Source organism: Hipposideros armiger, unplaced genomic scaffold (assembly GCF_001890085.2).
Source record: "Hipposideros armiger isolate ML-2016 unplaced genomic scaffold, ASM189008v1 scaffold_61, whole genome shotgun sequence".
Taxonomy (NCBI): domain Eukaryota; kingdom Metazoa; phylum Chordata; class Mammalia; order Chiroptera; family Hipposideridae; genus Hipposideros; species Hipposideros armiger.
Genome location: NW_017731411.1, coordinates 2637779 through 2655778, shown reverse-complemented (window position 1 = coordinate 2655778; position 18000 = coordinate 2637779). Strand labels below are relative to the sequence as shown.

General features: G+C 47.7%; 1 protein-coding gene across 2 annotated transcripts in view; it reads left to right on the top strand.

The window, feature by feature from the left end:
- Positions 1-10761: 10761 nt before the first annotated feature.
- Positions 10762-18000, top strand: part of PMP22 (peripheral myelin protein 22) — a 32680-nt gene continuing 25441 nt past the window's right edge. Inside the window, exons 1-3 of one of the 2 annotated variants that reach the window (XM_019641554.1) lie at positions 10762-10979; positions 15272-15383; positions 16657-16753. In XM_019641554.1, the coding sequence (XP_019497099.1) occupies positions 15306-15383; positions 16657-16753 (175 nt within the window). In that variant the 5' untranslated portion in view covers positions 10762-10979; positions 15272-15305. Of the gene's footprint in view, positions 10980-13430; positions 13601-15271; positions 15384-16656; positions 16754-18000 lie in introns of those variants that run through there. The other variant, XM_019641553.1, reaches the window with a different exon arrangement.

Sequence of the window (18000 nt, the reverse complement as noted above, 5' to 3'; positions counted from 1 at the left end):
CAGGGGTGTTGGAACACACAGTGTTCATCTACATGCTTATAAACACCTTGTGCATTGCACAACTCTCCCAGCATGTGCACGGGACACCATGGCCCTACAGAGTTCCAGGATGTCCGGACTGGTTTGTGGACAAGCCTGGGGTGTGACACCAGGTTCTATGTGGGTGTTCGTTATGCAATTCTTTTAACTTTTCTGCATTTTTAAAATAAGAAAATGTTGAGAAAAAAATAATAGTATCTATTTCTCAGATCACCAGTTCAGTACTGAGCACAATGTCTAAAGCATAATAAGTTGGTGATTATTATTAATGGTTGTTAGATAGTGACAAAATGGAGGCTGAGAGAGCATTCTGGCAATATTTCAGACAAATAAAACCATGGCCTAAAGTAGAGTAGTTGCAGTGAGAATGGAGGTGGTGGAAGCATTTCAGAGGTACAGCTTCTAACACGTGGTAACCAGTGGGTAATTGGTATTGAGAGAAGGAGCGGAGTCTGGGATGATGGCCCAGGTCACAGCTTTGGCAATGGATGGATGGTGGTACCATTCAGAGATGACCAGCAGCTCTGGATGCAAGAAAACAGGTTCTAGAGTGTGCTGGAACCCAACAGAGTTTTATTACCAAGAAACTGCCACAGCCTTGCCTTTTTGACAGGTTTGTTTCTGTTCTCGTTTTCACCCTTCTTGTACAGCAAAGCAAAATATGACATTGTTCTGGCCTGAGAGAAGAAAATCTTAATGTTGCAAGACCCTCCCTCAGGAAGATGCTTCAAGGGCTACCCCTTAAAGCACTCTGCAGATTTTTCTGGAAATGATACCCTTTATGCTCCTGGTGTGTGCTGGTTGTTAGGAAAGTGGTGGCTCCATGGAGGGGAACAGCTCGGAGGGCATGTTCTTGCAGCCCAGAGAGCAGACTCTCCCAGCACTGCCTGCACCAGCCTCCAGGGCAGGGCATGCACTCAGCTCAGCATCACCATCAAGGCTGTGGGTCCCAGGTGGTTGTAGAACAATGCTTCCTAACACAACTACTTTTTCTAACCAACAAGATGCTAAATGTTGAGAGTTATTACTTTTATTATTCAGTGCCCATCCCAAGAAAGTGTTCTGTTCTTCATAAAAGATTTCCTATTATACGATCTTCCATAGGCCTTGCACTGGGCATTGAAGAAATGCCGTTTGGTTCAGTGCTCAAAGAAAAATTATAATAGTCAATTTCATGCCACAGCTGAGAGTTCATGGTTCTAGGCCAGGGACCATAAATACTGGAGGGCCAGCTTCAGTCCTCTCTAAGCAATACTACTCAAAATGTGGTCCACATACGTGACCAGAGCCAGCTCACAGGCTGTTACAGTGATGCCGTGAGATAAGTACAGAAATTGGAGGAAGAACTTAGAAACTTTTATAGTAATTTTATGTTGTATACATCTAAGTGCATGATTAATGGATATGTCCATCTCACACACACATCTAGTAGGATCATGTAAATGACTGTGATGGATTACAAAGAAAAAGGAAGAAAAAAAGAGGAAGGAAGGAAGAAAGAAAGAAAAAGAGAGAGAGAAAGAGAGAAAGAAAGAGAGAAAGAGAGGAAGAAAGAAAGAGAAAGGGAGGAAGGAAGGAAGAAAGAAAGGAAGGAAGGAAGGAAGGAAGGAAGGAAGGAAGGAAGGAAGGAAGGAAGGAAGGAAGGAAGGTGAGAAATCCTGCTCTATGCTGCAACTCAGAGCACTTTAAAGATACCCAGGACTCTTTGGAGCACCACAGGCTTCTCAATAGAACCACAAGGCTCTCAGAAAATACCTGGAAATCTCTACAGTCAAGCGATTCCTACAGAACCTCAGGAAACTCCTCAGTCTCTCTTGCTTACCACTCTCCTTCCTCAGAGATGCAGCTGAGCCAATTATTAAAGTCCATTTTCCAGGCATCAGAGCACCAAGAACGAGTGGAAAACAATTATTTACTTCAGGGGATATTGCCTCTACCCTGCTGGCATAGAGTCCTGCTTCTGAATATGACGTGTTTGGTACATAACCCCAAGTTCTAGGATTTGTAATGTATCAGTTAGCTTTTGCTGTGCAACAAATCACCCCGAATTTAGTGGGTTAAAAAGACAAATTATTGGTTAACCCAATTCTGAGGACTGGCGTGGCCTTGATTGGCATCCCTTCTGGTTTGGGCCAGGATCAGCTGTACTCTCCTGGGGTGGCTCACTAGGGCCTTAGAAGGGTTGGCTGGGATGGCTGGGATCACTCTCCATGTGGCCTCTCAATATCTAGCCGGCCTTCCTAGGCTTGTTGAGATGATGGGGGAACAGTCTCCAGCAGTAAGAGGGCATGCCCCCACAAGCAAGCGGTCTTTAAACCTTTGCTTATGTCATACTGCTAATGTCCCATTGGCCAAAGCAGGTCACTTGGCCAGGTCCAGATTGAAAGAGCAGAGGAATAGACTGCACATTTTCATGGAAGGAACAGAAAAGCTACATTGCAAAGAGGCATGCAAATAGGAGAAATGAGAAGTTTCTGTGACTATTTTTGCATTAATGAAGATTAAAGAGGCCAAGTGACGTTGTTTGCTCCTGGCCCATAGTAGCTGCTCAATAAATAGCTATTGAATAAATACTGTCTTAAGAAGCCTTCAGTTTTCCTTATCCTCACATACTTGAGGTTAAGATGTTCAAAATACACTTCTCCCAGAGTCTGATTCTGACTGTGGATGGCCTTGGATGCCAAAAACACTTAGTCATCTTTTGTTTACTCTGTCATCATGGAAGAAGCCAGCAAAGTCCAGTGACCTGAGTCAGAGTAACTGTATGGCTTTTGTTTCCTTTATAGAAGCAACCATTTGTGTAAACTGGGAACTGATGCTTGAGTGTGCAGTTAAGACTGCACCAGCCTGTGTCAACTCTACCTTGGTATTCATACATACCATTGTGTACAGAGTAGGGTTAGGGATCAGCTGCTGAAATTGTTGATTGAAAAATGGGTGTCAGTCACCTGAGTAGGACACACTCCATGAGTGTAGGGCTCTTGTGGACTGCCACCAAGCTTATGTACAGGTTATTATTTTCCATAGCTCCATAACTAAGTAACCTATGCATTAAGCCTCATAACAGGTCTTCTCACTCAGCTTGAATGTGTGAAGGTTCTTTTTCAGGAGCTCTTCCACAACAACTTGGCTGGTCCCCTCCCCCAGTTCCCCAACACTGTTCCCCTCCCCCAACTCCCCAATAAAATCTTAACAAAAAAGGCAGTAACACATAACAATCTTCCTTATGTGGCACTTAGGGTTGCACAAGAGGCAAGGTCCCTCACAGAATGAGACTGTCCAGAGGCTACGGTGGACACAGGACCTCCCATTATCCAGAAACGGAGGAGGAAAAGGGAACTCCTGGGAAAGAAGGGGATCCGAAAGGATCTGTCTAGGTGATGTTGTTCAGCTGCCTGAGGGGGAGTCTCTGGGTCAGAGAACTCTGAAGAACTGTGGCAACTGGGGTCTTATAACCCCAAGGCTCTATATCATCAATGGCCAGCCGATGTGGGGTGAGGTTTCATAGGGTATGCAAAACAGATAGGTTCTAAATGGCTAAAAATATTCTTGTTTGGATTGTTTAAAAAATATTTGGATGTGTAAAAATTTGAGTTAGATGCCAGTAGGCCTTTGAAGTAATGGGTCTCAGCCTGGAGTGAAGAAATAAACTACCTAGGGACTGATACACAGAGGCCACCTTTGTGTCATTCATAGCACCATAACTGAGTTCTGGTGACCATGAGGAGGCCACCCCAAGTTGAAACACTGGTCCCCCAAAAGGAGGATAAACATATAGCAATGGAGAGCCTGAGTGGCCATTGGAATGATGTGGTATGGCATGACCTCAGACCACAGCTACCCAATTCCTTACTTGGGATCACAGTAACGAATCTATGGCCTCTTTTCTCTTCCCTGCCTGGGAAAAGTTACCTGGCCTGGAGTCCTTAGCCAGCTCCTGCCTTCACATCTGTGTCTTCATTTCCTGAGACGTCTATAGTAGGTTGGAAGGAATGTCATTTCTTCCATTTGCCTTCACCAATAGAGAGGACACTGTCAGAGCTGGAGAGGTCTCAGGGAGTTCTCACATTTTCAATGGGGAGTTCCATGGGACCTAAGTCTTGGAGAGAATCTGGGAACAAAAGTTTCATGGCCCAATAAATTTGGAAAATGCTTCATGACCTAGTCCCCTCCTCGAGGTCCACAAGACACAGGTGCGTATTCAATGATCCATGATTATATAAGAGTGAAGCATGAGATCATATCAAGTAGACCATCTCTGAGAAGACTGTTGAAAACACGTTGCTGGGAAGGAAACTTCAAAAAAGTTCTGAGGTCTCCCAATCATTGAGGAGCACACAAGATAGTGAAACTCAGATATTAATAGCATTTTGGTTTTGTTATAGATGCACATTGTAATGAATGGTGGAGGTGGGAGGGGGAAGAGGAGAGAGAGATCAATTGTAAGACAATGTGGTAGGTGGTAGACCATTGACAAACCTGTAGAGCTTTTCTCTTGGTCAAATGGACCAAAATTTTCAGTGCACTTCTACTTGTCTGAACCATGTCTTGACCGTGCTTTTGCTGTGGGTTGTAGGGATTCTCAGATTCAGTCACATAACTAAACCAATGAACTATTGGCTCAATCAGGGTCTCTTAAGATCAGCAAATGTTCAGGCTACTTCCTCCCCACAACTCCCCGAGTCTCCTGATGTATTTAAAGAAGTGCAAAATAAGGTTACTGAACTCATGGTCCACATAAATGCTTACGTTTTACTGTAAACATTGTAAGATGTACAACAAATCCTGTCATAATACCCCTGCGCCTGGATGGATCACTCCATTTGGAGACAGCACAGAAGATGAAGCAAGACCTGCCCGCCCGCCCCCGGGCCCTCCCTGGGACAGGCTTCACGCCCATTTCCTCCACTTAAGCCAGAAAATCAGAGTCATCACATTGGAAGCATGAGGCTAAGACGTGTGATTATTAACCACTATTAGACCCATGATATGTTCAGTTTCATGCAATTAGTTTTCCACTTTTATGTTAGAACTTGAAAACACAGTGTTGAAAGAATTCTTTCACACTGTATCCTCCAAACTGCAGTTTTTCAGGTTTTGCTTTCATTTTTGTCACTGTGGAACTTGAGGTATGTCTAAGAATATACATTTGATGGAGTTTAGTGGTTAAGAACACAAGCTCTTGGCTTCAGATTGGTAAAGACTACATTTGGCTCCACTAGTGCCAGCTGTGTGCCCTCGGACACCACAGTCACCTCTTGGTGCCCTAGGGGTCATAGCAGCCTCCCGCATTATTGCAGGTAATAAATAAGAGGCTTAGCACAGAGCCTGGTAAGTGCCCAATACATTACAGGTATAGCGATTTGTAACACTTTCCCAATTAACCACCCTGTTGACTTCCTCACTTCATTAAATAATTTTTCTCATCACTATTTTTAGTATCTATGTAACATTTCATCTTATCACTGTACCAAAATTTACCCAATCATCTCCTATTGTTCGAGATTTAGGATGTTCACATTTTTCCTTCATCATAAAAAGTGCTGCAATAATTACCTTTAGAGCCACATTTTTGCATATTCATGACTATTTTAAGATACATTTCTAAAATTTTAACTCTGAGTAAAAATTCTAAGGTAATTTTCTCCAGGAGACCCAGGATTACCACCGAAGCCCTCTGGATTGGATATTTCCTAGTCTTTAACAATGAAGAGTAAAAGTACTTGACACTTTGTCCAGTGTTGCCTTGAACCTCTCAAAAGGATTTGACCTTTGTCCATAAACTTCCCTGGCGTTAGCTGAAGTTTCACACTTGATAAGTAGTTCAGGGACTCAGAGATGAAGAAAACAACTGTTCTCAAGTTCATTTTAAGTGTAACTGCTGTTTCTCCAGCTCAGAGGCACGCGCAGAAAAGGGATCCTGGGGACAACGGTGCATCGTGGGAATTGTTCTGCCAGATACCTTCCAGGATGGTTCGTGGGTGCCTCCTTCTTTTTGCAGGAGATTAATGTTACACGGCTTGGCGTGGCCTCATCTGCCTGAATCAAGCATTCCCTTGGCTTATAGCAGCCTTTCCTGTCCTCCTCCCCCAGTAAAGGGAACCACGGCATTGTGGGAATTTCCACATCAAGCCCAGGCTGCCTTAGCACCATTGTTATGCCTAGTCTCCGGGGCCTAGGAAAATCCACTCATTCCTCTCTTATTCCATCCATTGCTATGTGGCCGGATAGCTCACATTCTCCACCTCAGTGAGCCTATCCCCAGCTAGAGCAGAAAAATATCTCTTAGGAGGAAGAGTCTTAGAAGACTTTCAGAGCTTTCAGTCCCAAGTGCAAATCAGTCTCTTGCTTAAATTGCTCCCAAATCCTTTCTCTGTTAGCTCATGAGATGTCAGAGAAAGGACCGCTTTCTCCCCCTCAATTTGCATCTATGGAATCTGGCTGTCCTAAGCAACAGTGCATTTGGAAACAAAGAGTTCTCTGTACTTTGTATTGTTCCCATGGCACAACATAATCGTTCTGTGCTTGTTCTCTCCCACAGGTGAGGGGGTGAAAGATGCAATTTATCCCAAGATAAATTTGTAAATTTATGTAATTTAGGGAGCAGCTGTGTGCCAACCTGTTTGTGTGTTGTTAGCCACCCTCTCTCCGCTTCTGTGTAGTTCACTGAGAACACCTTCTAGGGACGTGGAGATGACATAATGTCAAACGTGTCTATTTATAGAAGGATCTGCTCTTGGAAGTTAATCTGGCTCCTTCTGTTCCTTCCTTTCTATCTTCTCCCCTTCCCTCTCTTTCTCTTTTTCCTCCCTCCTTCTCTCCCTCCCTCCCCTCCTTCCTCTTTGCCTTCTTTTCTCCATTTACATGTTCTTCTAGTAACCAGCTGCTCTCACTGGAGATCAGAAGAGTCTAGATGACACTAGATGAGGCAATAACCTGATGTTTGAGGACCTTCAGACCAGCTGTGGCCCTGCCTCGCCAAGAACACCCACACAGGCTGCTGGACGTGACGAAACAGGAAAAGCTTCATTCGTGGTGTAAACACTCCCCAGATACTGACCAAATGCCCGGTGAGACTGTTGCTCCAATGACAACTTCGTCAACTGGACAAAAGCCCAATTGGGACTCACCTCTATTTTCGGAGTGGTGAGTCTGCATAAGGGAAAAACCACAGGTTTGGAGATCAGAGGAACATCCCTGGCATATACTCGCTGGTCCTTGGAGGGAACATTGTAAATTCTCCAAGCCTCAGTTACTCCACATAGAAAATGGTCATAATGTTTCCCTTATGATTAAGATGCTACATAAACAGCATTTTAGTGGTTGTCAGTAGAGAAAAAAAGATCTGCCTTCCTCTTCTGGAGTCTGCTTGGATTCCACTCCCCAGGGACAACGGTGACAGCCTAATGAAATGAAACCATCAGCACTGTACAGGATCCACCTGGCACTGGTGCTGCCCAAGTGAGTGGCACAGAGGACTCATCAGGTGGGATAAGGCAGGACGTTTAATAGGGGGGCTCACAGGGCTGGTACAATGGGTGGAGGATTTAGGACATTTTCTGGGTTCATTAACGGAAAAAGAAACGTGAATCTGGGAATAGGTATAATGTGTCAGGATCTTTGGTGAACAAGGAAATTAGATTGTATAGTGTCTATGGAAGTAGCGTGAAAAAGGTATGGATGTGTTATGACTGCCAGACACAGTTAGGAGCACGGCAAGAGGCAAAACAGCACAGGCGATGGAGTTCAGGCTCTGCAGCCAGACTGTCTGGTTTGAATCTGGCCTCTGTCATTCCTTCAGGGGGTGTCTTGAGAAAGTCACTCAATGTCTTACTGTGCCTCAATTTTCTCCTCATAAGATTGTTGTAAGAATTAAATGATTTGATTCATACCAAAGATTCAGAATGGTGACTAGCGCATAGCAAGCACCAACTAACTGTATAAGCTATTATTGTTATCATTTTTTCTTTTAATTATTTTTTATTATGAAATACACATTTTTTAGAATTATTTTCAGCTGTACAACATAGTGCAATAGTTATACTTTTTACCCCTCGAAGTGAACCCCCTCCCCCAATCCGCCGCCCCCCTTCCCCCCAATACCATACATATCTATTACAATTCCCTTGACTCCACTCCCACACTACTCCACGTCCCATGATGATATATATATATTCACTTGTAGTTGACATACAATATTATACAACATCAGCTTCAGGTGTACAGTGCAGTGATCACGCCTCTTATGGCTGTTGGTTGGGAGGGGGTGGGGATGGGGGAGAGGGGGAGGGGGTTGGACAGCATAAATACGTAGCTGGAGTGTTGCCACAGGGACATGGAAGACAGTTCAAGGAATGAAATTGATGGTGTTGTGAATATTTTGTGGGGTGTCAGGTGGTCACATGTCTTGCTAGGGAGAACGCATCATGGATGGGGAAGAGGCTTGATTGCTGCATTGTTATCATTTTTATCAATGACTTATGATGATTTGTTGCTAATGAGATGAGGTAGCATGGTGAAGCAGAAAAATTCAGGTGTGGGAATTAGCCCATCGGATGTGACTTAACTGGGTTTCCTCAGGAAGTTTACCCAAGTCTCATTTTCCCTGTTTATAAGATGGAAGAAATAATAACAATAATAAGTGTGATTTGGTGAATATCTTACTCATTATTATGGCAAGTGGCCTAGTGGGATATTCTCCACGACCCTGAGGACAGATACATTGCTCAGCACAGATGCCTGGAGTGGGGGTCCCATTTTGCTGAGGAGAGGGCCATTAGAAGGGGGGAGACAGGGAACCAAAAGGCATTTCCTCGGTTGACTGTGGGGAGGCAGAGAGCCTGGCCTGGGTGGGTGGAGACAAATGTGTTGTGACCTGGTAGATGGAGCCAGCGGAGTACAGTAGTGACCAGCTCTGGTGTCTTGAAGCCTCAGGAATATGTCAAACGTGTTACAGCCAAAGCCAGCACGTTCTCCAGGGCTTGGTTGCAGAAGACTGGGGGGATTAGAGACACAAGGCCAGGAGCAGGTCCTGGAGCGTGGAGCTCACGGAAGGATGAAGAGCTGATCACATTGGCCCTATCTAGCCAGAAGCAAACTCCATGCCCTCCTCCCCACCCGCCCCACCCTTCTGACTCTGAGCAGAAATCATCTTCTCAGATGTCCCAGGCTTAGTCTTGGCCTGAGGGGCAGCAGCCTTCAAAGTCTCATCATGGCAGGCACCCAGGAAGAGGGCTGTCTGGGGAGGCCCAAAAAACCATGCTCACAGGTCCCCCCTCCAGGTCAGGAGAGGATTGAGGGAGGTTCCTTCCTTCCTCCCCATCTTTCCACATAACAAATACACACACACCCCTGCCTAGCGGAAAGGACTGTGAACCATAACTTGTAGGACATTGCAGCCCATATACTGGGTCTTGCCTCAATTTAGGCTCCACTGCAGTAGGCAGCTGGAAGGAAACCAGGAACCACCTGACAATATATGACAATTTGGCTGGACACTGGACCATCCTGGGGAATGCTATAAATTACCCACACCTGAGCCCCATCCCAGACCAGCATGGCAGCTGCTTGTGGCACGGGCCTAGGACAGGCCATTTACAAAGCTCTCAGGTGATTCTAGCAAGCAGTCAGGGCTGAGAGCCACTGTTGGGAAAAATAAAAATGACTTACCCAAAGGGAGAAAGGCTAACTTATTTTATTGGTGCTAGAAATGCTGTCTGGGAGCAGAACAGGAGAGAGGGTCATTTGGACCACCCCTCCCACCCCCTGCCGACTGCGGAGCCCAACAAGACATAAAGTGTCTGTGGCCAAGGACACTTCTCCAAACTACAGGGCACTCTAAATTGGGGACCCCTGACATAAGAGGTAGGGAAATTGCCAGAATTTCAGGAAACTCATTCAATAAAATCAAGTCCCCTTGTCTTGGAGTTTCCACCCAGGAAAACTCGCTAGAAGATGGAAAACTCTTTTTGAGCTTTAAGGGGTGGGTATAAGCTGCAAAGAGCCTGAAGAATACCATGCCTTCATTTGTCTCCCTCTCCATAGCTTGTCAATTGCTCTTCCAGGCTATCCTGCCTGACAGGTTAGAAAGTTTTCAATAGAGGTGTGTTTACTTGAATTGAATTAACTCATGAAGGTCAACATTTAATAATGTCTCAATTAAGGGCACATGAAAGAGCCGGAAGAATCCATTTCCCCAAGTTTCATTCGAATATGCTGCCGGTGTGATGCAGGGGGTGGGGTCCAGACAGACAGGGAAGGCAGCAGAGGCCCTTTTCTAGTCAGTGTTAAAGTGGACTTGATTGGGTGACTGAGACATTTGGTTCCCTGGGGTGATGATATGAGAGATGATCTGTGCAATGTTTAAGCAACTTAAAATGATGTTGTTGATTAAACGTAAAACCTGTCTACACACATACAATACTGTGGAGACACAGACCCTTCATACAGTATTTTTCATCTTTGCAGAATTCACTGGGAAGTGAGGAGAGGACATCTATAACCCAGAACGCCTCTTTGCTATTACACAGACACTTCCAGTGAGAATAGCCTTGGCATCACAGGTTTCGAGCATACCCAAAGCTCCTCTCCTCGTTGATTTCATGTTCTCCATGCCCTGCAGGGCCTCTTGGTGTTCTGGAAAGTGCACAAAGCTGGGCACTGTCTCTTTAAATAGTAGAGGCTGAGACGTTCTCAGGCCACCATGACATATCCCAGCATTGGACCAGCCCCTGAATAAACTGGAAAGACGCCTGTTCTGGCTTTCAGTGACAGGGAGCACCACCAGGGAACATCTCGGGGAGCTTGGTTGGAAGCACCAGGGCTTGGTCTGCAGGCTGCTGGCCTCTCTGCTGCCCTGTGGGGAGGGCCTTGCCTTTGCATCCCTTGCATTCGACTGCAAAGAAAGCCGCGTGGAGGAAGGGGTTACACTGTTTGACCTGGTGAGTTTTATTGCAAACTGTGCCTCTGGGTGGTATGTGCTTACACTTTACAGCGTGTTGCCCAATCCCCCACCCCCTGCAAACCGCAAATGGAAAGGACTGCAGTGGAGACAGTGCGTTTGTGTTGGAATTGACTAGAGAGTCAGGGAATTTTTAAAATCCTTGGTTAAGAGCTGGATATAAACTCTGGCTGGGGTGGCAAGAAGGACCATCTGAGAGGACCTAGAAAGCCCAGTACATAAGATTTGCAGGGATCAGGGGGTCCAGATGCCCTTTACATGGTGGGAAACAGCTCTGCGCACACAGCTGGCAGGTGACCTCGCATTGGTAAGCAGGTTAGAGAGAAGTTTCCACCTGTAGAGGAGCCTTGGCCAGTCCTGGGTGTGGCCGAGCTTGGCAGCTCTGCACTGAGCAGCATTTCATCCTCCAGCACTGGGAGCCCAGCAGGCAGGAGATAGGAGAGACAGGGAGGGACAGATGGGTTCACACATTCCTCAGCCCACAGTGTGGTTGTGACCTGGTTATTGATTAAAATATTAGTTTCAAAAGAAAGGAAGAAGTGATCAGTGCCTTATAATGTGTGCACTTTTCTAGGTGTATATACTTCATTTAAAAATTTACTTGGGGAAAAAAAAGGAAAACAAAGAAAATCCTGAGTTAAATATGCTAATATTTGTAAAGTGCTTAGAACAGTACTGGGTACATAGTGACCACATAAATGTTGGTTAAGTAAAATAAAAGTCTGAATGGCATAAAGAAAAGCAATAATTCCTAGGGCAAACCTGACCTATAAAATGACCCTGAGAGGAGAGAAAACACTTCCATTTCTTTAGTTAGTCATTCTACTTGCATACGTGCTTTCCACCTATGGAAATTACAAGCTATTTGAGTTCAGGGACAGTCAGGCTTGCCTTGAAAGGTGTTGTGAAGGTTAAATGTGATATCATAATAGAAATGGTGACAATTTACTGGGCTCTGGTCCCTATTATATTCTAGACACTATGCTCACTAGTTCACACCCTTTAAAATAGGCATTAGTTCTGTTTGCAGAGAGAAAACTGAAGCTCAGCGAACTTCAGCTAATTGCCCAAATTCATAAGCTCTGAGTAAGCAGAGTAATTAGGTTTGCCTGAGCGCAGAGCCACAGTGCCTAACAATTGAACCATACCACCTCTCACAGACCACATGTAAAGCCCTGCTAAAGTGCCTGCCATATAATGGGCATCGAATAAAATTTTTACAAGGATTCTTATTTTTAATCTGATAATATAACAATTTTAAAAGACCATTGTTTGAAGAACTTTTCAAATAACTTATTTTCACTTAAAGATGTGAATGTACAATTTGCTACAATAAGCAGCAATTTTCAAATAGTAAAATAGTGTGGAATGATTTGAATCATTTAGAGTGATGAGGTTTTATGACGCAGAACACTTGCAGGTAGGGGTGTGTGTGTATGTGTGTGAACTTATGAACTGTATTGTCATAGGCAACGACGTTTAACATCCACATTCGAACTTCCTATTCGTGCATCTAGGCTGGCCTGCGGGAGCATCTTACTGGGTGCATCTGCACCATGCCCGGAAGGGCTAGCCTCTCTCTCAGACACTCTGGGCGGACCACGTTCAGGCAGCTATGAATCAGCTGATTTCCTTGGCTGCTCTTGCTCCACCTCAAATGGCCAGCTCCCCACCTCGTGGCCAGGGACACCAGAAGAGGCTGGGAGCCAAGCCACGCACACTTCGCCTGGAGCATACCCAGCTGTGGTCTGGTCTTGCCCAGGCTAGGGGGAGCTGGACCCCCAGGACACGCCGTCTTATAGTTGACAGGACTGCGCGTCCGCCCCCTAACTCTCACCCAAGCAGGGCATGCTGGATGGGTCCACTCCAATACTAGGAACCCAACACATGGCATGGGTGCAGACACTGCTAGTGCGGGCGCGCGTGGTGCAAATGTGTCCAGCTAAGACGCCAGGGCAGGCCAGGTGCGCCAAGACACTGAGAAAAGAGACGTCTTCCAGCGCTGACGTGACAGCTCTCCCCACCCCACCCCATACCGTATGAAAGGAATCCAGCCTCGCTCCCCGTGGGTTCAGTTCGCTTGCGTGCGTCCCCCGAAGCCCAGCGCTGGGCTCCCGCGGGGGCGACCTCTGGGTGGCTTTTCCCATGTGGGCTGAGGGGGCGGAGGGGCCAGTTTATTGTTCAACGCGTGGTCTCCGTGAACTCGGCTGAGTCAGGGGAAGTGGAGGTGAGAAAGCTCAGCCGTCTCCTAGTTTCGAGTAAAAGTCACAGCGGTTTTGCAGTGATCGACTTTCTCCTGAGGCTCATTTAAAGCCGAGTAACTGTCTCCTGTCCTCCACCCCCGCCCACCGCCTTTGCCCTCTCTCCTCCCTGAGTCCCGCCCTCCTGCACACGCTGACCCAGGGACACACCCTATTGCAGCGACGCAGACAGGGCGTTGTTCCCGTTAAAGGGGAACGGCGAGAGCCTCCCTCTGCCCCCTCGCTTCGCGCCCGCAGCCCCGCAGCGCAGCTGTCTTTGGAGACACTAGCAGCCGAGCGAAAGCACCGAGTTTGTGTCTGAGGCCATTCTGAGGATCGGGGCCAGCTATCCCTTTGGGCTGTAAGTACTTTGGTAGGGAAAGTAGAGGAGAAGGAGGCGAAATGTGGGCATCTTCCATCGATGGTGCTAGAAAGCGCGGGGCAGGCGCGGGCTTGGGGATGGCCAGGTTCCCGAGCTTTCTGTACCGGGCGCGGACAGCCAGACCACGGCCTGTCCAATTCGGTATCTACGGGGCTTGGAGGGATACAATGTAGAGTGCCCTATGGTCTGTATACGGCAAGGGGCGCGGGTCGTGGGGTCGGGATATGGGGAGGGGCGGAGCAGTTTTGCCTCGCTGGAGAGACGTCTACTCGTGTACTCGGTGGCAAAGCAGTCCCTGCGGTGGACATCCTGGGGGTACTGGACCCCTAAGTTTCCCCGCTTTCGAGCGATACGCCCGACCATCCTCCTTTTGCCCCTCCCCAGCACTAGGAGCCACTGGATTTAATTTAAACCTTCTGGGAGATACCAGAAAACTGTGCTTATTTCCTCCTGTACATTCCTGGGTTTCTCTGAATATGTTGTTTATGGAGGGATACGGAGGGGCCTCGGATCGGGTACTTTCAAAAACCCAGTTATGAAACGTTATCTCCCTGGCCCAAGACTCCGTCCTGAAATGGTCCCCAAAGCCGCAGCTGGTCTCACGGCTTTACATGTCCTCTAACAGGACAACCTGGTCTTCAGTCCCCCAAGGCCTGTAAAATGCGGGGCGAGGACCGCACAACTGCGGGTAGATGTCCTGCGGGCTCTGGCCCGCTGCAGTTCTCCTGGGACTCAGACCTTTACCCGCCGCCTCTAACTCCCACCGGACATCTGCTTCCCTCAGTCCAGGCTCCTGGGCCCGTATCTTGCCGCGCGGAGGCTGGAAGGGGTAGTTTCCCGGCTCCGCGTGCTTGGGGAGCCGCAGGGCCCCCGGGGCGAACTTACAAGGGGCTGGCCCAGGAGTGGGGGCCCCGCCCGCAGTGGCTGCCTGGTTAAGCGCACAGTAGGCTGGAAGAGCAGGGTCCTCGTAAACTCGCTCGGGCCATTCTTTCCTCCCCACACTCCCCTGGCTCTGAGCCTCTCTCCGGAGCCACCAGTGTCTCTGGCAGGCTGAGCTGGGTGTAGGACGGCTCCCCGGCGCTGGCAGAACTGGGTGGAAACTTGGAGACTAACGGAATGCGGAGCGCGCGGGGATCTGGGAAACCAGCTCCCGGCCGCGCGTTCTCCCTCACAGCCTGCTTCCTGGCGTCCCCAGGCCTCTCTCAGAAAGCTGGGCGTCTATCCCCTCGCTCCTACCTCCACTCCAAAAGGGAACTTGCGCTCTCCCCCTTCTGCCCTCTTCCCCAAGCTGGGCTGTCTCCGGAGGCGCCCGGGGTGGGTGGAGGCGGGCTGTGGCCTCTGCTCGTCCCTCTGGAAAAACCTTTCCTACTACTGGGTTGACTTACCACTTGTTTTGTTCCAAAAGCAAAAGATGCTCTGTCGCAGGCGGGCCGGCTGATTGCTGGGTGGGGATCCTACGGTCAGCTGCTGCCCCCTCTCGGCCAGCCGACCAGCGTGAAGCGCCCCCCACCCGGGAGAATCGGGCGGGCGCGGTGCCAGTCCCGAGCATTCCACTCGCACTGGGACCCATCCTGCGCGCTTCTCCCGCCCTCGCTCGCTCCGGCCAGTAGAGTCCGCCTCAGGTTCAGTTTCCGCTCTCTCTCTTGGCAGGCAGAAACTCCGCTGAGCAGAACTTGCCGCCAGAATGCTCCTCCTGTTGCTGGGTATCATTGTCCTCCACATCGCAGTGCTGGTGCTGCTGTTCGTCTCCACGATCGTCAGTGTGAGTGCCCGGCGGGCAGCGGGGGCAGGCGGGGCACCCAGCGCTCCGGGTGGGGTGGGGGGTTGGGGGCCTCCGGGCGGCGATCCTATCTGTGCCCCCTCTAGTTCAGGGCTGCATGGTTATTTGCAGACGAGAAGTCCTAGACGTCCCAGGGCGTTTTGCAGTTTCTGGCAATCTGCCCCTTTTCAGTTTTGAGAAAACCACAGCAGATTCAGGAGTAGGAAGAAAGCAATCGCTGGACTAGTTTAGCTGCACAGGCCTCTCTTTAAGCCCAGTAATTTCAGGGAAGTTCCAGAGCCCCCCGACTTTCATTTGATCAAATCGTTTAGCATTTTTTTCTTGATGTGGGTTTGTTGAAAAAGGAAAAGGATTATTTGTGAAGGTTTGCTTTTTTCCAAATGTCATAGATCAGATGGTCGGCTTAGTTCATAAAACACACGTTAGGACTTGAAATTGGGAAGTTAAAATTGGCTTTTTCAGAAGAGTTCACAGTCCCAGGTCTGCTTTATAAAGTGGACCCAGCACCTTCTTAGTAAAGTCTCCACTATATGAACAGCCCATCAGGATAACTTGAGTTACACGGTCAAGCATCAAGTAGATTCGATTTTAAGGTTTGTTTGTTTGTTTGTTTTTTACTATGAAGATGAGCACAGACACAGGCAGTTAGGTGACTGTGGCTTTAACTTAATATAAGGCAAGTCCCAGATATGCTATACGTGTCTGTTTCAAAGACTGAGCAATCATTATGTCAGTGCAAGAAATAATTATGTTTGGGATTTATAAATGATAAAGGCTTATCATTTATAAGCATTTTATAACATTTTAATAGGCCTGATAATCTTGTCAGGTTAATAGGATTTCTAAGTAAGCAAAAAGGCTTAGAGAGGTGGTGGCTTGGGGAATGACACCCAGGAAATCTAGGGAGGAGAGATGGCTATTGAATGCAGGTGTCCTGGGTTGAGTCCATGGCTCCTTCTACTATCGTACACACCTCTGTACATAATAACATGTGCACGTGGTACTTTTCCATTTACAAAGTGCTTTTTACTTGCAAAACACTGGCCTTTCCCTCAACACGATGTGTGAGCCAGACCACCCTCTCTCTCCTTTCCCCAGTATCACTGTGGCCCTGGCTGGGCAACACTGGGTAGGGCAGGGGCATGCCAGGTAGACAGGTTGATGAGGCTGCTCTTCACCTTCCCTTGGTCTTCTCTCTTCCCTTTCTCTCACTCCTCACTACCTCACCTGATTTAGGATGTCTGGTTCTTTCTAGCAATGGCTCGTAGGCCATGGACACGCAACCGACCTCTGGCAGAACTGTAGCACTTCCTCAGGCAACATCCGTCACTGTTTCTCATCATCAACAAACGGTGAGACTGGCTTTTTTGCTCCACAGCTTGTCATGTATCTGTAACATGTTCTTCAGTCCAGACCTGGAAGCACTTATTCTTAAAAGACACAAGCTTGGAAGTTGTTACTGGCGTGGGGTGGAATGCGACAGGGCTATGAATTAAGATGAAAGGAGTCGGACAGTAGATCCTGGGTGTCATTGTACATTCTCTCTACCTAGAGAAATGCCCTTGAGTTCCTCCTTGTCACTTAGTTCAATGCTTCTCGCGAGGCAAGAAATGTGGACACAAGCAATAAAGGTGGCATAATGGCAAAACCTTGGGTAGACCCCATTGGAACTTCAATCCAATTGGTATCTTTGGTTTGGTGGCTGTCTCTCTCCAGAAATGTCCTGGCTCTTTCTGTTACAGTGACAGTGGGGCTGTCCCAGGGATAGTTGGGCCAGCTTTTGGTCTCCCAGTTACAAGACTGCTTTTCCAGATCTTGGGACTCAGTAATGCCACTTAGCATCAAAACCTTTGAGGGTTTCTTTGTGCTAGATGGAGACTTGAAGCTATTTGCAAAACTCTCAGTGAGCCTGAGAGAGTCTTTCATCCAGAAGATTGTGTTTCTCCTATGTCCTCAGCATGTTTGCTTATAAGAAATTGGAAACCAGGCTCTAGTTAAGGGAATATTTGGCAGCAGAAGCATCTGCTAGACACCTCAAATTCTCAGAGGGGAGGGCGTGCTCAGCAGGGGGCCTTGTGTCTGGCTGTGGAGAGGCCGAGGTAAATAGGATGCATTCTTTTTGGTGGCTGGGTGGTGTTTCATGGCAACATGGACCCTGGAAAGCTTGGTGTTGAGGACACAGTGAGCCTGGCTCGGACAGTCCCATGTTCCAAAGGATGTGTTCTCAGCCTGGAGAGGGAAGTAGGTGTAGAATGACAGTGCTTTGCTGCTGTCCTGGGTTTAAAAGACCAATAAAGTACAGCTTTCAATGTGGCTGCAGCTACTCATAAGTCCAATATTTCTGTTGAAGATGCTATACCCGATGAAAGAAACCAATTTAGATCCAGCTCAGCAAAGCAGGCGGTGAAGTGGCCCTTGGTTCTGGCTTTGCACAATCTGGTTTCTTTGCTGGGCTTTGCCCCCTAGGGGCTCCGCACCTGATAGCACTCAGGCTGCCACTGAAGCATTACGAAGAAACATCTCAAACCTGAGGGTAAAGAGAAACTGCTGGAATAGTCATTTGGTAGTTTTTATGTGGAGGATAGGTGAGAAGAAGAAA